The sequence below is a fragment of the Neodiprion pinetum genome, chromosome 1 (genome assembly GCF_021155775.2).
Source record: "Neodiprion pinetum isolate iyNeoPine1 chromosome 1, iyNeoPine1.2, whole genome shotgun sequence".
NCBI lineage: Eukaryota > Metazoa > Arthropoda > Insecta > Hymenoptera > Diprionidae > Neodiprion > Neodiprion pinetum.
This window is the reverse complement of record NC_060232.1, coordinates 18,115,008-18,134,064: the sequence shown is the minus strand read 5'-3', so window position 1 is coordinate 18,134,064 and position 19,057 is coordinate 18,115,008. Positions and strand designations below refer to the sequence as shown.

General features: G+C 42.7%; 2 protein-coding genes across 2 annotated transcripts; both read right to left on the bottom strand.

Moving 5' to 3' along the window:
- Window positions 1-8,323: 8,323 nt before the first annotated feature.
- Window positions 8,324-8,854, bottom strand: LOC138191391 (uncharacterized). The gene has a single exon (XM_069138138.1). The coding sequence runs from the start codon at window positions 8,852-8,854 to the stop codon at window positions 8,324-8,326; it is 531 nt and encodes a 176-aa protein (XP_068994239.1).
- A 277-nt stretch (window positions 8,855-9,131) lies between these two features.
- Window positions 9,132-9,719, bottom strand: LOC138191390 (uncharacterized). The gene has a single exon (XM_069138137.1). The coding sequence runs from the start codon at window positions 9,717-9,719 to the stop codon at window positions 9,132-9,134; it is 588 nt and encodes a 195-aa protein (XP_068994238.1).
- Window positions 9,720-19,057: the final 9,338 nt, after the last annotated feature.

Below are 19,057 nucleotides of genomic sequence, written 5' to 3'. Positions count from 1 at the left end.
CTATTGGCTATATATCAAAATTGCCGCCAACAAAAAAATCAAAATGGCCGCCATCAAAAAAATCAAAATGGTCGCCATCAAAATGACCGCCGTCGAAATGACCGATATTTTCAAAATGGCCGCCGTGGGCACATCAGCCGGTAACGTCACATGGTTACGTCACCTGGTTATGTATTCGAAGTACGTGGAAAATATTATTTTTCGCCTGGGGCAAACTATTGGCTATATAGGCGGACTGGTCGGCTTGGTCGGTGAAGAAGGTGTTTCTACGCAGAACCCCCCTTGCATATCTACTTTTGAGGCTAAAAATAACTTTCCTACTGGTACATCTGCCCACTGATTGATTTTACATGATCGTATAATTGAATATAACCCGCTGAGTGGTGAGTTGAGGAAATTGGTGTAAAAACCTTGAACGTTGTGACAATCGATACAGTATTTTTCACGATGGAGTTCATAGTCGACGTACAAGGATTCAGAAGACCGGGTCCTGGTTTTACACCAAAAGAGTTGGCAGTTGTGTCACTCGACGAAGATACCAACCCGTCAATTTTTCTCTTCGAACCTCCGTACGATTGGAATTATTGACTTGCTCCATTCAACAGCGAAAATTTGTGGCTGTCACGGTATGATCATGGACTATCCTGGGAAGGTGGTGATTTACCTTTCGAGAAGCTCGACTTCACCATCGAATGTATGTCGCTGCGTGATGCTTCAACAGTTTACGCAAAAGGTTTGGAGAAGAAAAGTCGGCTGCGGCAAATTCTAGTTGAAAAAGTTAAAGTCGTTGATTTGATGGATTTGGGTTGTCCGTCGTCGCAGAAATTGAATAAAATGTCGTATACGAATTCAAACTGTACTTATCACGCTACATTACGTCCAAACTGTGCAGCTCAAAACGTATTGTTACTGCAAAATTTCCTACTCAAACACAAAAGACAATTGGTATCTACTCGAACGGTTATTCATTCTCATTGCCTAAAGCATGGATACGATACTGTTGAGTAGGAACACCCATATATCAGCATTATGAATTTCAAGTAAAACTGTAATCCTGAGTTGTTTTTTTCAATAAAATACTTTGCATCGTCAATATCAACCGTTAATCCATAACCTCTGTCCTGCTAGTCAAGATTTTATTTCAGAACCTTCCAGAATTCAACCTCGCACCGTAATCCGTTGTCCGCAGGCCGCTCACCGTCAAGTCGAAACTCGTCGGACGATTCCGAGTATTGTTTTCGTCGGACGATTCCGAGCATTGTTCGTCTCAAATTCGTTCAAGGCCAGAGCGGGTCTTCTAGAATTCAACGTCGCACCAAAATCCTCTGACCGCATGCCGCTCACCGTCAAGTTGAAACACGTTGGACGAATCGTTTGTCAGTCCAGATTCGTTCAAGGCCGTGAGAATCTTCTCGAACCTTCTGGAAGCTCTCAAAACCTGACACACGACAGGATTCTCGGTCGAACGTTCGAGGATCCACGGGGTCCGCTCAAACGCCTGAGGATCCACGGAGCGCGCTCGGTAATGCAGTTATCGATCCCGCTCGATGAGCATGATTTTCATTACCGACAAAGAGCACAATTTATCCCACAAGAGGTAACACCACGGCAATTTTAGACATTTTCCACCGACGATCATGGTCATTTGGAGGATTTTTACCGACAATCGTGGTCATTCGGAGGATTTTCTACCGACGATCATGGTCATTTGCGAGATTTTCTTACCGACGAAAGGTCGGCAGAGCACGTTTTATCTTACGAGAGTGCGGGTAACTTTCAAGGGTTTTCGTCTGGAATGCACGTATAGGAGGATTGGTCGGCTTGGTCGGTGAAGAAGGTGTTTATATCCAGAACCCCCCTTGTTATACTACTCCAGTCCATATGTATCATGCGTTTGTGAGCGTCGGTGTACGAAGATAGCGTATCTGGTTGGTAAGCACGTGTTGGGTGTTAGTGAGCTACTTTGGCGTGCTCGTTGGCGTCAGTAGATGAGCATTCCGTATCGACTTGTGCCCATTTTGAGGTAATAGGCAGAGTTTTGAAAGAGTCGACAGGTGGATTTTTGGAAAGCGCGTCTGCGTTGGAGTTCGCTATTCCTTTTTTAAGTTTTGTGATGTACCAATATTCCTTCAATTTGAGTCTCCAGTGCATTAAAAGAGAAGTCGGTTCTCTCACGTTTTTGATCCACTTTAGTGTTTCGTGGTCCGTTATCAAGGTGAAGGTTCTACCGTGGATTAAGATAATATATAGGAAGGTGTTCCAATCCTGCAATGCATGATGGGAAATGTGTCAAGCGGTGGCGCCGCCACGAGTGTGTCAAGCACACTAGCCGGCACCTAAAGTATTTTCATGCTAACTCTCGTAACAATAACAAATATTGCTCAATAATTAATTAGCGCCTAAAAAAATTATTTTCACCCTCCAAAAACAATAATAAATTATAATAATTAATTAAAGACCTTTGATTAATTGTTTTTTATTCTGTCCTCAATTTCTCTGGTTGAACCGGTTTTCCCCAAGCGCAGTTTATCAGATACCTCTGATTCCATTACACTCAATTGTTCAACAGCACGTACGGATTATTTTTGCTTGACAAATACGCAAACTGGGTTCAATTCCCGGCAAACGTTTGTGTTATTCTTTTCAAGCAATTATTCTATCGTTTTATTGTAATTGTTAGTATTTCAATTTATTTTCAGGTTTTATATTCAGTTTGTTATAATTTTTTACTAATTATTGCCAACAATAAATAGAGTTTGTCTAATAATATAATATAGATAAGTAATTAAAGCGCACAGTCATTTTAAATCTTCGAATTTATTGTGAAAATCTTAATAATAAATATACTGAACAATAATTGGTCATTTTAACAATAAAAATTTTTGTAATACAAATGTTAATGGCGGAAAATATCGAATTCGACGTTACCCTTATTAGGTATCTTAAATTATATTAAATAATTATACATTTCTCATCATAATTAATTGTGTTTTTCATGAAATTAGAATAAAAATTGTTTATTTTTAAAAACGTTTATTTATGCATGTATATGGTTGAATAAAAAAATGGGTGCGTGTACTTATGTACGCGCGTGAGAAGTTATACTTCTTTGGAATCATTAAAAAACAATAAAACAAATAACGGATGTCTTACATAATATTTAAATAATCTATTAAATTTTTGTCACGAACTTTTTATTAAATGTTCTATTAAATTTATTTCTTTATTTTGTAAATATTAAAAAACCAATAATAAATATTCAACATTGATAATTTAATAATATTTAGTATTAATTGTATTAAATAAAGATATTTTAATTTATATCTATAAATAATACATACGGATAACCAACCTCAATTATATTGGAGAACTTGAAAAAGTATTTTAGCACAATTTTTTGACTAATATTCACAAATAGTAAATAACAATAATCCAAATATTCAATTTAAATCACTACTGAATATATTTTATTGCCACATATATGATTCGCACTTGTATGAAAATAAAACACGTGTTGTGACTGTAAAAACTAAAACCATGTGGATAAATATTATAAATAAATATGAAAACAGTGATCAGAGGCGACAAGCGTACCAACATTAGCTTTTTTTCGAGACTTAATGAATTCGGTTGAGTGGGCAACTTCATCCTGTTAATTTTGTGTTACAGTGATGTGCGCGCATCATCCTGTTAATTTTGTGTTACAGTGATGCGCGCGCATCTTGTTTCGAGACTTAATGAATTCGGTTGAGTGGGCAACTTCATCCTGTTAATTTTGTGTTACAATTTTGTGTTACAGTGATGCGCGCGCATCTTGAAATTTCACTCTCATCAGTTTTTCATAACGCGCCTAAAGAACTATCACTTCAAAAATTTTCAATTCATTTGATTGATGCAAGTAGTATACAATTTTGCGATTGTCATTTGTTTGAAAATGTCGATTTGTTGTTGATAACGTTTTGTTGTTGAAAGTGTGCATTGAAGAGCAAAATTAAGTAAGTATGGATGTATATTTTGAATTAATTTGCATCTCGATAACTTTCTATTATTTATAAAAATATTTAAAATAATATTTATCAACGCAGATCATGGGTGGATGTAGCTTCCCAAATTGTCGCAACAGCAGTGAGAAAGGTTTCAAAATACTGAGATTTTCTCGATCACTTGATATGAGAAGTAAATGGGCGACTGTTTGTAACATTTTAAAACCTGTTACTGACAATTTTTGTTTGTGTGAGGTATTTACCATTGTTATAAAAGTTGTCAGACTTCATTTAATAACATTTTATATATAAGGTTACTTAATGACTGAAATAGTTAATACCTCTCTTCCAATTATTGACAGGGTCATTTTAGCGAAGGATTGTTTGACTGTGACAGCCACTCATACAAATTGAAGAAAAATGTTGTACCTGATACTTTGATTGCATCTCCCGGAAGGCCCTGTGATGTTACTGAAACTGATAATGATAATGATGATCATTATTCAGTCAGCAGCAAAAGGCACAAGTCTGGAGTTTCCGGATTGATTGAGGGTGAGTGTGATTCATTTTTCAATTAATTATTATATATTCTTGAGCAAATGTGATCAAAAAACATATTAAAATTAAATTTATAATTCCATGCAAAGCAGATAGCATTTGGAAAATAAAATTCTTGGTGAGGTAAGTGACATAATAGAAGAAAAATAGTTAACTGTCGTTTTGTTTCATATGTGCAATTTCTCGTTTATTATTATAGCATAACAATTCTAATAATTCAATTATACTCAACAAAAAATAAATTACATTTGGCAGTAAGACTTTTCTTGTAATGTAATGGTATATGGGCTTTTCTAAAAAACTGTATTTCTGTTTTGATTTTTCATCAAAATACTTATTATCCTTACACGTATACTTGGATTTCGATTTCCTCTGTTGAATGTATATTTTAGTCTGAATGTTACTAACGTTTATTTATTATTTCTATTGATATATATTTTATTTAAAATTTAGGATTGGAAATCTCCACAGAAAATAAGAATATAGAAGTCATTCAGGAAAATTTACCTGGATCTTCAGACCATCATCTTCACGCGCAATCAAATGACAACTCTCAGAAATCATCACGTGAGTTATTGTTGGAACAACAGATTAATGAGCTTCAGAAAGAAAATGCTTTATTAAAAGCCGAGGTAATATATCTGAATGTGTGAAAATTTATTAATTTGTAGTATTTAAATGTTAATTACTGATGCTTGTTTATAAGTATTGCATGAAAAAAATTGGAAAAATTTGCTCTATGAAAATTGTATATCTATATATGTGGGATTTGGAGTAACAGGGATCCTACGTATTACAGCGTGCGATGGGTAAAATATAAATGGATGTTTATTACGTTTTACAGGTGCGTGGATACGGAGATCTGGTTATTGCGCGGTTACAGTATCGGTACTCTAGCGTGTGTTGATTTTGACTATTGTGTGTGAGGCGAAGGATCTTCGCTCTCGTTTTTGCCCGCTGGAGTGGGGAAAGCGCGCTGAGGATTATTCCCGAAATTGGGCGATAAACGCCGAGCATTGCCTCGCTCTAATACTAGAGCAAGTGCGTGTATGTGGCAGGCGCCACATGTCTCCCCTTCTTGGAGAAATACTGTGTAGTGTGTGAGCGATGTGCAGTATTTCAAGCTGGAAACAGAAAGAGGAAAACAAAAACTGGCAAAACAGAAATTTGGGTTATTTCTCATTTCTTTGTCTTTTGCGCGCAGGTTTGTTGAATGCGTGGATGGAGCGTAAGACGAAATTACAGCGCGAGTCGGACTTCTTTTTTTTTTTGAAGTCGTGGTCGTTGGGGGGTCGTCGTTTGCGACGGGCTGTTGTACGCTCGATGCCGACGGTCCGGCCGTGTCGTGTTGGCCTTGGAGTTCGTCGAGTAGCAGATACGCGGGTTGCAATCTGTCGATCGAAACTGGCGTGTTTCTTCCACGTAGTTTGACGGTGAAGTATTTCTCGCGCTTGTCGACGACTGGGTATGGGCCATCGTACGGGGCGGAGAATGACGGTCGCACTTGGTCGTTTCGGACAAAGACGTGTGACGCGTTTGCGAGGTCTTGGTGCACAAAGATGCGCTGGTGTGCGTGGCGCGATGCGGGTTCTGGTGCCAAATCTTGAAAGTTCTTCCTCAGCATCCGTACCAGTTCGAGGGCGGTCGTGTCTTGCCTTGAGGGCGCAAGGAATTCGCCTGGCAGTCGTATCGGTTCGCCGAGGACAAGTTCAGCAGGAGTCGCTTCGATGTCCTCTTTGTACACGGCTCGGAGTCCGAGTAGCACGGCGGGAAGCGCGTCGTACCACGTGTCCTCGTGACAGAGTAGCGCTGCCTTCAGCTGAAGGTGGAGGCGTTCTACGAGTCCGTTGGCTTGCGGGTGGTAAGCCGTTGTGCGTTTGTGTTTAAAACCTAGGAGTTCCGAGAGTTTTTTGAATAAGTTTGACTCAAATTGTCCTCCCAGGTCCGAAGTAATGCGCAAGGGAATGCCGAAGTGTGCTATCCACGATAGCATTAGCGCGTGAGCGACTTTTTCTGTTGAGCCGTCTTCGAGCGGCACGGCTGCTGGATAGCGCGTGAAACGATCCACGATCGTAAGGCATTTTGTGCGGCCTTTCGACGGCGGCAGCGTGGTCAGATCGATGTGAATGTGTTCGAAGCGTCGAGACGGTGGTTCGAAATTGGCGATGGGCGAGACTGTGTGTCGCGATATCTTGCTGCGTTGGCGAGGCACGCAGCATCGAGCCCACTCGTTGCAATCTTTGTTGATCGACGGCCATACGTAGCGTTGAGCAATGAGGCGTCGAGACGCGCGTTGTCCGGGGTGTGCCGCTGAGTGTAAGGAATGGAACACTCGCTTCCTGAGGGAAGCGGGCACGTACGGGCGCACTGTACCTGACGAAGTATCACAGTACAGAGTCACATCTGGGTCCTGGTAACGGAGGCGTCTGAGGTCGAGCGCGTGGTCGTTGTTTTCTAGCAGTTGGCGTAGCTCGTCGTCTTCGCGTTGAGACTGCGCGAGCTCCTGTGGCGAAACTGCTGCTGCGATCGCGTCAACGCGCGACAGCATGTCTGCTACGACGTTTTCTGAGCCGGATACGTGTCGGATGTCGGAGGTGAATTGGCCGACGAGTTCGAGTCGCCTAAATTGCCACGGAGTTGCGCGCTCGGGACGTTGGTTGAACGCGTGAGTTAGCGGCTTGTGGTCCGTGTAGTTGGCGATGTGCCGACCTTCGAAAAGGTGTCGGAAGCGTCTGACGGCTTCGTAGATTGCCTCGAGTTCGCGATCGTACGTCAACATCTTTTGCGCGGAGGGTGATAGTTTCTTGCTGAAGAACGCGAGCGGCTCCCATTGACTTTGACGGTGCTGTTGGAGGGCGGCTCCGATGGCTCGTTCCGATGCTTCTGCGAAGATTGCCCACTCGGCGTTCGTGTCTGGGTGCACGAGGAGTGTTGCGTCGGCGAGGACTCGTTTCGATTTTTCGAAAGCGTCCTCGAGCTCGGCGTTCCACACAATTTTTGTCTTGCCCTTGACCTCGGATCCTTCCAGGAGGCGGTTGAGAGGCGCGAGTGTTTCCGCCGCGTGTTCGATGAATTTTCGGTAGAAATTTATCGTACCGAGAAAATTGCGCAAGCACTTGATGTTTTCAGGCTTCTTGAGGTTGGTGATTGCGTCGACGCGTTCAGGTAGCGGTTTAATGCCTTGCGCGTTGACTGCGTGACCGAGGAATTTTACTTCCGTTTGACCGAGACACGATTTCTCGGCGTTTATGACGAGTCCGTACCGTCGGAAGCGTTCGAACACGATGCGAAGATGTTCTCGGTGTTGTTGCGCGTCTCGCGAGGCGACGAAAATGTCGTCGATGTACACAAACACGAATGGGAGATCGCGGGTGACGTCGTCCATGAACCGTTGGAACGTTTGCGCGGTGTTTCGAAGTCCGAATGTCATGAACGGGAATTCGAAGAGACCGAACGGAGTGATGATAGCGGTTTTCGGGACGTCTTCGGGCGCGACGGGTATTTGGTTGAATGCGCGCACGAGATCGATGACGGAAAATATTTGGCAACCGTGACAGTTCGCGCAAAAGTCTTCCAGATAACGTACGGGGTAGCTATCGGGCGTCGTGCGAGCGTTGAGACGACGGTAGTCACCGCACGGGCGCCATTCGCAGGATTTCTTGGGCACGAGGTGGAGAGGAGACGACCAGGGGCTGTCGGAGCGGCGCGCGATGCCCAGCTCAATCAATCTCTCGAACTCCTCTTTCGCGATTTTAAAACGATCCGACGCGAGACGGCGTTCTTTACTCGAGACTGGAGGTTTTTATGTAATGACACGTGTTGTGTTTCACGTCACGGACAGCTCCGTCTGGTTTAACGATATCGGGGAACTCGGCGATTATTTTTTCGAATTGCGGCGAGTTGTCGCAAGCGATGACCTTGACCGAGGCGTGATCGATGTGCGCGATCGAGCCTAGCGATGTGAGCGTTGTCGTGGTGTCGATAAGGCGGCGGCCTTTTAAATCTACCGCAGTTCCGAAGTGGCTCGGGAAATCTGCGCCGATTAAGGGACGCGTGACGTCTGCAACAACGAAACGCCATGACAGGTCTCTGCGTAAACTGAGGTCGAGTGTCATTGTGGTCCAGCCGAAGGTGTCCATAGGCGAGCCGTTTGCGGCGCGTAATTTATAACCTGTCCTTGCTTTCCGCGCGGGGGCTCCTCCGGGGGGAATTACCGAGAGATCAGATCCCGTGTCCACCAAGAATTGTGTTCCAGTGGGTCTGTCTTTCACGAAAAGGCGGCTGGGTTGCGCGAGGGAATCGGTTTCAGCCATTAACGACTCCCGCTGGCGTTTCCCGGAAATTTACATCCCGCTGGGAAGCACATCTTCGCAGAATTGCCGAATTTCTTGTGGTACCAACATATGTTCGATGTTGGTGAGAGTCCGCGTCTACTCGACTTGCTACGTGAACGGCTACGCGAGCGTTCTTTTTTCTTGCTCGGTTTGTTTTGATTGCGGCGGCCTTGGTTCGATAGCTGTTCGACTTGACGTGTGAGTGCGGCTATTTGTGCTTCGAGGCTTGATACCGCCGAAACATTATTGCCTTTGTTTACTTGCTTGTGTCGGCTATCTCGCTTAGCTCGGTGAGCGTTAATTTGTTTTGTGCCACGAGGCAAATTCTCATATTTTCGGGGAGATTTGATAACCAACGCGCTTTAAGAATTTCCTCGTCCATGTCGGGGACGAGGCTACGCAGATGGCGTAAATGCGCTGATGGTGTGCGGTCACCAAAGCTTTCGCGATCGAGGAGCTGCAAAATTTTTGCTTCTCTCGATTGAGAAAAACGCGCGATCAATGCTATTTTTAGCGCTTGGTACGGAAGGGTTACCGGGGGCGTGACGATAAGATTTTCTACCTCCGCGGCGTAACGCGTTGGTGTGTTCGATATCGTGTGGTAGTATCGGCCGATTTCCGTTACAATACCTTGCGTTCGAAATTGCGCTTCCTGTTGCGCGAACCAAAGCGCTGGTCGTTCGGGGCAAAATGGCGGCACCCTGAGCCTCACGGAGCTCGGGGTTGGCGTCAGGGCTGGCAGTTGATCACCCTGCATTTCTTCTAGCGTTGACTCTCCTTGGCTCGGTTCTTGGTCTTCTCCCGGTCCTGTTCCTGAGTCTTCCAGAGCGTCCTGGTATATCATTCGCGTGTGCTTCGCACTGCAGCACGAGAGGGGTTTCACTCACTGATTAAGCACTCAAGGTGTCTATGAATTCACTCACGCAGCACAACGTCTCTGGGTGCTTAGCCATGCGCGAGCGGTGAGGAAACACGCGGTCACTCGTGAAAAGCAGCGGAAATAAATTTTATGCGCGCACTACCGCTTGCAGTCTCCGCCTTTGCGGTGGGAGCTAATAATAAGCGCGGCGAAAAGTTTTGGAGTCGATTTCTCAGCGCGTTAAGGGCACACTCGGCGTAGCACGTGGGCGCGGGAAAAGAATCGCGAAAAACCAAAATTTACAAAAAAATTTAGGGGACATTGAAGGGTTTCCCTTACCTGCTTTCTCTACTCTATACAGTCGACTATCTGGCTTAAATTTTGCTCCTGGAACTTTTGATAATATTATTGAATGGCTAGGGGTTAAAATTTAACAAGAACAAGATCAAACTGCTCATTACTGCGTATTGGCATTAGATGAGATGTCAATTCACCCAGCTGTTGAGTATGATCGTGCTCTGGGGAAATTCATTGGATTAGTGACACCGGAATTAGCTAGAAATTCAACTGAAGCTGACTCAATGGCTTCTCATGCACTTGCGTTTGTTGCCCGTGGGTTAACGAGTCATTGGAAACAATTAGTCGGTTATGCATTAACTGGAAAGTCTGTTACTTCGGAGCTCTTGTGGAATTATGTCAAACAAATCGTTGAAAAACTGTATCAGCAGGGAATCATCGTGAAATGTATCTCAACGGATGAAGGATCAACCAACGTTGGTATGTGGACAAGAAATGGTATTACATCCAGCCGCTATTTGACCTCGACTTTTAGTCAACATCCGTGTTACCCTGATGAACGTCTCCATTGGACTTCCGATGTCCCACACGTATTAAAAAAAATTTGGTCACAACTATTAAAGTCTACATTCACTTTAAGTCCGGCCACAGTTGAAGCAAATAATTTACCAACTTCTGAAGTTAGTATTACCCATGTTCGGCGGCTTCTAGACTTACAATCACTTGGTGGGCCTGTTTTAGTAAAAGGTCTCACCTCTGCTATTTTGGACCCATCACAGTTTGATAAGATGCACGTTGGACTTGCTAGAAAAATTTTTAGCTACGAAATGGGACACGCAGTAATTATATCGGCGCAAACTGGTGTTCTTTCGCCAACAGCTATGACCACTGGATGGTTTATTTTATCATGTAGTCAGTGGTATGAGTTCATGGTTTGTCGACACAAAAGTAACTCACTTGGAACTGACAGCGCATCATTAGAATGAGTAGAGTTTCTGCAGAGTTTTATTGAGATTATCAGAGAACTACAAGTTAGTTCTGATAATAAATGGAAACCAATACAACGGGGCATCATTCTGTCTACCACTACTGCCTTAAAATTACGAGAAGATCTAGTTCTGACCAAAAAATTGGAGTATCTTCTTACGGGGCGTCTGACTTCAAGTCCGGTAGAAAATTTGTTTTCCCAGGTTCGAGCTGGTGGTGATATTCACCCTAAACCTCGCCAATTACGCTATCGAATGCGCTTGATTGCAGCGGCTCAGTATTTACGTGTTCCTGCATCTGCATCATATGAAGACGATGATGAGCCGTACTACATTGAATTTTTCAAGCAAAAAAAGACTGAACTCCAATTTTCTGATGATGATTTACAAAATTTCCTTGATATCCCAGAAAATTGTGAATTATCCGAAGTACAAGAATATGGGCTTTATTACCTTTGTGGTTGGGCAGTGTGTTTGTGCGAATAATTGTAGTAATTGTGAGGCAGCCATAATCTCCTCTGTACCTTTGCCTAACGCGAGCACGGCCTGGACGGATGCAATAAATCGAGGAAGCTTAAAACATCCGACGGAGGCAGTATATACAGTTTTGAAGACTGCCGAAGAAGTTTTTGCTACTTACAGAAAATCTCTTCTCCATTTGCAGTCTGTCCATGAAAAGTAATGAAGAGTGTCTTAGAAGTTGCCGATAAATCATTAGTCTTCCCGAAATGTCGTGGTATTCGCGAAAAAGTACTCGGGAAATTTATTTCGTTGCGACTCCATGTTCTCGCAAAAGACATAACCGTGCAACCGGATAATCCGAATCTTGTGGTCTTTAGTTCTAGGAGCGCATATATGCGCACGTCAACAAAAAACGTCCGTTAATTTTTGAATATTTATTGTTTTTCTTTCTCAATACAATTTAGGTTTTAAATTTGTGAACGTTACTTGTTGTGTAACAATACTTTACACATATACTAGTCCTTGAAATTATTATATTTGATATATGTACTGTCTATCACGTTTTCTATTGTAATGTTGAATTTGTTGATTTGATCATCAATAATAACTTCATATATTTTACTTAATAAACTTAAAACAAAATATTTGTTTTCAAAAATTTAAATGACTGTGCGCTTTGATTACTTACCTATATTATTAGACAGACTCTAATTATTGTTGGCAAAAAAAAAAACATTTGCCGGGAATTGAACCCAGTCTGCGTATTTGTCAAGCAATAATAATCCGTATGCGCTACTGAACAATTTAGTGTAATGGAATCAGAGGTATCTGATAAACTGCGCTTGGGGAAAACCGGTTCAACCGGAGAAATTGAGGACAGAATAAAAAACAATTAATTAAAGGTTTTTAATTAATGATTATAATTTATTATTGTTGTTGGGTGAAAATAATTTTTTCTTGCTTCCCTAGCCGAAAGTACGCACTTCCGGGACGCATTTCAGACCAAGAAGAGCAATTTTTGCGGCCGGCTTATGACAGCGCGCTCTGACGGGAGAAAGTACGCACTTTTGGGACGCATTTCAGACCAGGAAGAGCAATTTTTGCGGCCGGCTTATGACAGCGCGCTGTGACGGGATTTTCGCGGCCGGTGATATAAACCGAAACAAAAGAATAACGCATAATGCATGATTCTTTTGTTTTGTGCTTGCTCGTGTCAAACGGTCGTTTCGCGAATGCGTGAATTGTGTTCACATCGTTAACGTCGTGCGTAAAAAAATGGCGCAATCGTCATCAGAAGGTTCCGCAGACGAGGAAGAAATATTGAGGAATTTCGATGAAGAGGCCAACGTTATTGTGCAAGCCGAAATGATATCGAGGAAATCTTCCGATCGGTATCTTCTAGTCTACAACACCTACAAGACATGGCGAGAAGAAAATAAAAAATCTCTCTCCAGCTCAGAAAAAAACAACCTGATCATTTATTTTCAAACCTTAAAAGAAAAAATCAAACCGCCAACTTTGTGGAGCATATGGAGCATGCTTAAAAAAACGTTGAATATAAACGAAAATATTAATATTCATTATTTTCTGAAATTAAAAAATTTGATACAAACGAATGCTAAAGGCTACAAACCGAAGAAAGCTTGCGTTTTAAGATGGAATCACATCACAAAATTTATGGACGAGGCTCCAGATCACACGTATTTAGCTATGAAGGTAAAAATCATTTACATATGCTCACCTCAAACTATACTTATTTTTTATTACAGCCATTCAATTTTGTTTGCTCTAATTTCTACAGGTTATACTCATATTTTGGAGTCTGCGTTTGCCTACGTTGTGACGAAATCACAAATATGAAGGTCAAAGATGTAGAAGACCTAACTGATAAATATCTTGTCTCAATAAATTACAACAAGAACGACTACGCTGGAAAATTTATTATTGGAAATCTTTTCTACGACACAGTCAAGAAATATATTTCATTGAGACTATCGGACGAATTCAGCGACAGGTTTTTCATCAAATACGCTGAAGGCGTGGAAATGTTTTTGAACGGCGATAGGAAAACATAAGATCGGAGAAGTCCCAGAGAAGATTGCCTCCTACCTAAATCTACCCGATCCAAAAAAAATACACCGGCCACTCCTTTCGCAGAACGTCTGCGACGCTTCTTTCCGATTCTGGTGCCAACATGCAAATGGTGAAGCAGCTAGGAGAAGATGGCGTTCGGACATGGTCGCACAGGGGTACATCGAAAATTCCATGCACAATCGGGAAATGATCTACAATGGTATCATTCGAAAAACTGCGACAGACAACTATTCAATGCCATCTACCAGCGCACAGAACACCGCCGAACCTGAAAATGACGTCTCCAATCTTCATGTTAATTGATTGGATTTTGATGAAGACTTCACTGTCAACGACGTTGATCCCACTTCAAGTAATTATAAAAAAATATATACTCAGTTGACTACCAAATATACCTATATGGTACTTTTTATCTATAATATAATTTTTCTTCAGGTACAGTTGTAAAAAGCGATTTTACCACTGCGAGGAACAAACCGATACTCATCCCAACTGGAAATCGGAATGAACCGAAAGGTAGCAGGAAAAACTTGTTCTAGAAAAAACCAGGAATCAAACTAACTTTCGAAAATCAAGCGAATGTTCAGCCACTGACACGTGGAAGAAGGAAAAACGACGAAGATTCGGACAACCAAAACCAAGCAGCTGTTCAGCCACCAATTACGTGTAAGCGAAAAAAAAACGATGAAGATTCGAGTCATCAAAATTTCAACGGTTTAAATTCAGCACTGGAGAACGAACAATTACAATTTTCTAATTGTACATTCAGCAACTGCGTTTTCAACATCAATTTATGTAATTGTAATAAAGAAAATCGGTCGTGAAATCTGAGAAAATCTGTACAATTTATTTTATAGTTTATTGATTTGTATTTAGAATGTATGATATTTTTGTGTTTTGATTTACTTTTTCAAAATTTTTTCAATGCCCGCCCCGACCAGCAACACCTCGGCTTCGCCTCGGCCTTGCAAAAGTTGGGTTAGCGCGAGTCAGATGTCAGTTGTCATTGGCGAAATGTCAAATGTCACTTGACATTTTTGTGCGTTGCATTTTTTAATTAATTATCATTAGTGAACGTACTTCCGGCTACGGGACCAAGAAAAATAGTATACGACCCACGCCCCGAATGCTGGATGCCCTGGTCGTGTGTGATATAAATGCCGAAGGCGAAGCGGCCAGGAAATCCAACTTTCGGGCCTAGGGTCATAATGTACTATTTTAGGCGCTAATTAATTATTGAGCAATATTTGTTATTGTTACGAGAGTTAGCATGAAAATACTTTAGGTGCCGGCTAGTGTGTTTGACACACTCGTGGCGGCGCTACCGCTTGACACATTTCCCATCATGCATTGCAGGATTGGAATACCTCCCTATATATTATCTTACCGTGGATGTAAGGGCGAATATGTTTGACGGAATAAGCAACCGCTGAGAATTCCTTTTCTGACACCAAGTAATTGATTTCAGCTTTTTGTAACACCCTCGATGCATATGCGATTGGCAAATCTGCGCCATCTTTATCTTGACTGAGTATTGCTTCCATTGCATACTTTGGAGCGTCGGTCGTTAGGATGAAGGGTTTTCCAAAGTCGGAATACTGCAGTATTGGTTCCCGACACAGACTATCGCATAGTGTTTCGAATGCAAATTGATATTCTGCTGCCCATAGGAAAGGGCTATTTTTCTTTAGCAAATTATCAATAGGTATAGCAATTTTTGAAAGGTTAGTAATGAATCTTCGGTAGTAGCCTATCAGGCCTAACTTTTGTTTAATCTGTTTGGGATTCTTGGAAACTGGGTAGTTTTTTATTGCTGATATTTTGTCCGGATTAGGTTTCGATCTATTTTGAGTGATGATGCGACCTAGATACGCTACTTCTTTACGCTGAAGTTCGCACATATTTGGCCCAAAGGTTAGTCCCGCATCAGACAATCTCTTTATGAGTTTCCAAAATTTGGTTTCATGCTCCTCCAAGGATCAGGAATAAATGGCTATACCATCCAAATAGACAAACATACCGGTACCCGGTAATCCCGATAGAACCTGATCTATTAAACGTTGAAAGGTAGATGGGGCATTTTTTAAGCCAAATGGCATTCTAGTATACTCAAAATGGCCGTGAGTAGTCAAAAAGGTGGTCTTTGCGCTGTGATCGGGATGCATTGGAATTTAGTGGAACCCGGAAGCCAAGTCGAATGTTGAGAAATATTTTGCGGAGCCTAACTGGTCTGGAATATCAACGATATTTGGTAGCGGATGAGCGTCGCCATTGGTTTTTTCGTTGAGTTTCCGGAAGTCGATGACCATTCGCCATTTCTTCTCGCCGCTAGCATCTGATTCTTTGGGGATGATCCAGACCGGAGAATTATCAGGAGACAAAGAATGTGTTATAATGTCTTGATCAAGGAGCTTGGTCACTTGTTTTTGTATTTCATCTCTGTGTACTCTTCGGTGTCAGTATTGTTTAGTATGAATTGGTGTGTCATTAGCAGTAGGGATCATATGGCTAACTAAGTTCGTTTGTCTCAGGTTGTCTCCTGGGAGAAAAAATAAATTGTTCAATTCGATGGCTAGATTAATTATTAATTGTTTTTCTTCATCATTCGAATGGTCCAACCGCAGCTTTTCTTTCAAAATCTCGAGGCGTCTTCAATCGTAATTAAGGGCTGTGGGAAGAACGCGTTTCTCGTTCCTTTGCTTATTGTCGTGGTTCTGTGCTAGTAAGACTTGTACTCTGCCTGCACTACTTGTTTGCGTAAGGTGTGTGTTGCGTTGAGCGTGGCAGTGCTCGCGAGTTCATTGACTTCTTCTAGTGTTACGGCTGGTCTTCTTATTTCCACAGCTAATCCATTGAAGTTGACTGCGTAAGCGTAGGCAAATCCTTGTTGATTAGTAACCAGGGTTTGTCCCAGATATATGTTAGCGCCTACTTCCAACTGTTCTATGAATCTTGTTTTTACAGAGGGATGTGAGATTTTTAGCGCAATCACCTGAGCCGTTCGTGGTGGTATTAATATGTAGTCCTCGTCTAGCAGTTTGAATGATTTGCTAGTATTACGAAAACGATTTCTTGACCTTCGTAAGTTGTTGTGTAAATATCATTCTTGGATATGAAGGTCATAAACAAAAAACACTTTTTGTGTGTTAACGCTTCAGCTCGGATGGGGGCCCTCCTCAGAACAATTTATTTCAGAACATCTGTCACGAACAGAAAAAAAATTTTTATAATGTACTGTGACGTTGCACCTAGAGTGCAAGTCATAACACACCCCAAACCCGCGGGGAATAGCCAAACGGGTGAGTCCCGTCCCGTCGGGAAAGACCCGAACGTAACCGAAGCCCACCGACGCTCGGCAGAGCCGAGCGCCAGCGGGCATTGCGACCACGGCCTGCGAAGCAGCAACACGTAAAAGAAGAGAAATTCACGAGAAGCGAAGAGGGCGAGCGAGAGAGAGAGAGAGAGAGAGAGAGAGAGAGAGAGAGAGAGAGAGAGAGAGAGAGAGAGAGAGAGAGAGAGAGAGAGAGAGAGAGAGAGAGAGAGAGAGAGAGAGAGAGAGAGAGAGAGAGAGAGAGAGAGAGAGAAAGCAAACGAGAGAGACACCGACACTCACACCGTTACACGCACACCATTATCCACACACGCCGACGACACTAGGTTAGCCTGCATTCTACAGCCGATCTGCTCCTCCCCTCGCAATACCAACCCTTTCTACCTCACACTCCCCGTCACACTACACCACCCTCCCCTCGCAATACCAACCCTTTCTACCTCACACTCTCCGTCACACTGCACCCCCCTCCTCTCGCAATACCAACCCTCCCTACCTCACATTCCCCGTCACCTCACACACTCTCCCCCCCCCCCGCGCGTACCTGTAAGTTAGTATTAAGTAACGCTAAGGGCTGAGGCGTGATCAGCCCCCGTTAAAGTCTACAACCCTTTTGTACCTTTCGTAGTTTAAGTCAACTCACCCCCCCGATCGCAACACATGTACCCCCCCCCCTTTTTCACAAATACACACACCAAGTTTTACCTATTATATCCGCCCCGTCTCTAATTGTCTCTCCCCCCCCCCACATTATTCGTGTGGACTCGAAACCCGTCACAAATTGGTGCCCAACGTAAATTACCCACATTTTTACCCCAAATCCGAACAATTAAGAGACAAAACACAGGAATAAACGCTAACAAAGTACACATAGACTCACGAAACAAAGCTACACAGCCGCGAAAATTCGAATAAAGACAGTTGAACACACACACTACCAAACACGATACACACAATGGCAGACCAAGGACACAGAGAACCGCAAGGCCTAGCGCGCGAACACATGGACATACACACCCGAACGCAACCAAAACAACTCGACACAGAGCGAGCCGCGCGCGACACGAGATCAACAAACGCCGACCCAACCGCAGGAAATAAATAGACGACGCACGATAAATTCACCAAACGCAATAAATATAATCGATGCAGCTATCATAGAGAATACACACAACTTACATGGTACACAAATCCAACATCAAGAAAGCCCAGAACCAATAAATCCCACACAAACATACAATACAATCCCAACACCTACACACACGCAAACTAACACGGTAACAACCAATCAAACGAACCGACACTTCACGGGAACAGACACATTTTTAGCCACCAACACACGTAACACACGACTTATACAAAACCTGATAGACCTCGGAGCATCACCAAGCGACAGAAACGTATACGAAGATCCACACATATACAGCACACAGTCAATACACCCCACAAACACAAACCACACACCAAACCCGAACAGTACATACTGGAATCAGCCAGCAATGGCAATGAAAACAATACAAACATGGAACATAAAATACTCAGGAAACACAAACGAAGACATAGACGAATTTTTACAAAATCTCCGCGACTACCAAACGGGATACGAAATACACGATACACAATTAATCAACAACCTCAGCCCGATACTCGAAGGTGACGCAAAAAACTGGTACAGATTAAATAGAGGCAAATGGCGAACACTGGAAGAATTCGAAAGAGACATTACACACGCATTTCAAGACATACAACATAGGGACAGACTGGAACAAAAAATCAAAAACTACGTACAAGGACCAACACAAAAAATTACACAATTCCTAATACAATTTAGAACACTACTATCACAACTAAAACCACCATACCACCCACGAACACAATTAGACTTGGCATACAGAAACATGAAAATAGAATACAAGGCATACATAAAACCATACGACTTCACGAACTTCGACCAACTGGAAATAGCCGCGAAAGAATGGGAAGCAAATATCGAATGGGAAAACACAAGACAAACAATATTAAACAACTACACACACCCACGAGAAACCTACACACACCAAACACACCACACACAATACATCCCATACAAGTACGCACAAACGAAACCCCGCCCAGCAATACTCCCAACACCAAATATACCACCGGCACTCACA

Excerpts from the sequence above, each read along its gene's own strand:
- LOC138191391 (XM_069138138.1), bottom strand. The coding sequence starts at position 8,854 with ATGGCTGAAACCGATTCCCTCGCGCAACCCAGCCGCCTTTTCGTGAAA.
- LOC138191390 (XM_069138137.1), bottom strand. The coding sequence starts at position 9,719 with ATGATATACCAGGACGCTCTGGAAGACTCAGGAACAGGACCGGGAGAA.